General features: G+C 37.7%; 1 protein-coding gene across 1 annotated transcript; it reads left to right on the plus strand.

The window, feature by feature from the left end:
• Positions 1-1,004: 1,004 nt before the first annotated feature.
• Positions 1,005-3,080, plus strand: HELRODRAFT_179153 (hypothetical protein; the record flags this gene model as incomplete). Its single annotated transcript, XM_009027996.1, has 3 exons — positions 1,005-1,187; positions 2,499-2,761; positions 2,984-3,080. 3 exons carry the CDS (start codon positions 1,005-1,007, stop codon positions 3,078-3,080), a joined length of 543 nt encoding a protein of 180 aa, XP_009026244.1.
• Between the last annotated feature and the right edge of the window lie 280 nt (positions 3,081-3,360).

A 3,360-nucleotide genomic window follows, 5' to 3' on the forward strand; every position in this document is an offset into this window, starting at 1 on the left:
CGCCGAACATGACGTTCTAAATAGATGATGCTCTGTTGTTGAAAAACAGGTTGACAATGAACTCTAAGGGCGAAGCGAAATCGTGTTTTTAAGATTTCATGTTTTATAACATGTAACATCGACAACAACATCATCATCAACAACAACAATACCATCAACAAAAACAACAACATCAACAACAACATCATCAACAACATCAACAAAAACAAAAATAACAACATCATTGTCAACAACAACATCAACAACAACATCATTGTCAACAACAACAACATCAACAACAACAAAGAAAGAGAAACCAATAGAATAAAGAGCCTCATAAATAAAGAAGAGAGCACCAACACTTTAAAAAAGCAACAAAAATATTTAGGACAACTACTTTTCAACATATTAAGAACAATCAAACTAAACATCAACAAAAACATAAACATAAACAACACTATAAACAACAACTTAAACAACAACAACATGCATGAACAACAACAACAACAAAACAACAGCAACGTAAGCAATAAATCAACGTAATCAAATATAAATAGCAACAACAACAACAACAACAACATCAGCATCAACCTGCACTATAGCATTAGTGACAATTTCAACAACACCAACAACAATCCCACCATCCACAAAACATGTATGAACAACGTATTAAACAACTACATAAGCATTTCAAACAGCTGAACAAACAGCCGGCAAACCAACACAACGCGAAAGATGCACGAACAACAATTAACAGAACAACAACGGCGTCAACATCCACAACAACATAAACATCAATTAGCTAAATAACAACAACAACCACAACAACAACAACAACTATGGTGGTGTTGAGCGTCTTGAAATATGCGCAAATTGTGCTACTACTGAAATTGCCAGGACGTGACAACCACGGTAATGACGTCATATCCGCTAACAAAATGGCCGCCATAAAATTCAAGATGGCCGCCGCCTCATAAAATGGCGTCTCCACGATTGATTGACGTTGAAAAAATATGTTTACGACGATGCGGGGGCGAAAGAAGAAGAAGAGGAAGAAGTGGAAGGAAGGAAGGAAGGAAGATGAAGGAAGAATAAAGGGCAGAAGAAGAACCAGAGGAAGATTAGCGGACGGTGAAGAACAAGAAACAGTGGAGAACGTAAAAGAGAAAGATAAAAAGAAGAGGAGGAGGAGGAGGAGGATGCTGGAGGTGAGTTTGGTGCAGACGTGACACTGCACTGATTTGAGGTGTGTGTGTGTGTGTGTGTGTCAGCGTATGTGTGTGTGTGTGTGTGTCAGCGTATGTGTGGTAGTCGTTGTAGGTGGCAATGTTGTGGTTGCGGTAGTTGTGTGGTGGTGGTTGGTGAAATAAGTTTAGACGAACCATAGTTTTAAAATTATGACAAATAATTGTGCTCTCAGAAACGCGCAAACAAAAATTTAAAAAATGAATGCTAATAATGATGATAAAAATATATTTATTAATGGTGCATGCACGTGAAGCTGCTCAGTGCTCATATGGGGCCGTAAGCATGTAAATGTACAATGCATGTCGGAGAACAGGAGGGGAATAACAAAATATTATTAGCAACCATAATAGTATTATTATTTATCATTATTATTATTATTGTTATTATTGGTGGCTGTAGTTGCAGCAATATTAGCAACATCAGCCATAGTAGTAGCAGTAGTAGTAGCAGTAGTAGTAGTAGTAGTAGTAGTAGTAGTAGTAGTAGTAGTAGTAGTAGTAGTAGTAGTAGTAGTAGTTGTAGTAGTTTGTAGCAGTAGTAGTAAGTAGTAGTAGTAGTAGTAGTAGTAGAGGTAGTAGTAGTAGTAGTAGTAGTAGTAGTAGGGAGATTGACAGGCGTGTCAATGTAGGTTTTGTGTAGATAATGCTAAGATGATGACGATAATGATGATGATGTGCATGACGACGACGATGATGATGATGGTGATGATGATGATTAAACCATTGTTGATGATGATTGGGCTTATATTATACATTATATATTTTATCATAGATATGATGAAGATTATGTTGATGATGAAGATGAAGTAATATATCAGATGATGAGGTTTATGGAGATGGTGATAAGGTTAATGAAGATGATGATAATGATTTTGATAATAATAATAATGATGATGCTGATGATGATGATAATGATGATGATGATGGAAAAGTTTTGATAGTGATTTTGATATTTTGAGTTCATACATCAAACAGATAAATCCTCGTTCATCATTTATTCATCACAAAAACATACACTCTACCGTACACACACACAAACACACACGCACACGGACGCAGTCATACATACATAATACCTAGATATATACATGCATGCATGCATACACACATAGATTTTTGTTCATTCAGTCATTTGTGGTTCATTCACTCATACATCCATCCATCCCACTTGGTTTGTTTCTTTTTCCTTCATTGCTTGGTTGTCATTTAATACATATGGCACCTGCACTATAACATTGTTCGTCTGTTTTAACTACTACAGAACCACTCAAGACGGAAAATTGTTGGCACGGGGCTAATGTCAAAAAGCAGAAATTTTCGGGCTCGAGAAAAAAAGTTGATTTATCAGGAGCGGGGACAATTTCACCCCTTGCTGCCGCACCCGACCCCGAGCCTAAGATGTCTACACGTTTGAGAAACGCATCGGTCTCCAGTGATCTCCCTAGTTTCGATTACTCCAACGTTTTTGACAAACTTACTGCTGTTTTCAAATGTGAACCGTTGTACGATCACATTCCTAAGATTTGGAGGGAAAAGTTCTCAAAAAATTAAGCCTTTTTTGACGGCTGTTTGTAATGATCGTGGTGACTCAGCTCAGTGGGATAGGCTCCACCGGTTTTTTTATATGACCTACTAAAGACTTTCAAAGGGGTCAAACAGAGCAACCTGGTCAACAAATGTCTCAGCGAATATTCAGCTATGGGTCTTGAAACCCTGTTAACGTGCTCAATAGTTACAATAATACAAAACCACAAAAGCGCATTCCCGATTGCTGGATTAACGCCGTATTACAGTGTATCAAACAGGGTAACTTCACTGCAGCCGTCAGACCTGACTGATTGCCTGGGAGCTTAGCGGAGAGCTCGCCTGCCATTTATAATAAAATGTGTTCTATCCATCCAAAAATATTAACGGTTGGTAGCGTTTCCCGCTGAGATGCTAAAGGCCGTTTTCAACACCTCGAAAATATTTTTTCTGGTTTTTTTCCAATTGACAAAATATTACCCAATTTATTATTCTGATCCTATCTGAAGTCTGCCCATTTTCTGTTTGCCGGTTCTTTTTTGGAGACCGGCTAATAGCTTTGAATAAATAGGACGGAAGAGTCAGACCGATTGTAGTCGAAAATGTTTGG

The sequence above is a fragment of the Helobdella robusta genome, assembly GCF_000326865.2.
Source record: "Helobdella robusta unplaced genomic scaffold HELROscaffold_52, whole genome shotgun sequence".
Classification (NCBI taxonomy): Eukaryota; Metazoa; Annelida; class Clitellata; order Rhynchobdellida; family Glossiphoniidae; genus Helobdella; species Helobdella robusta.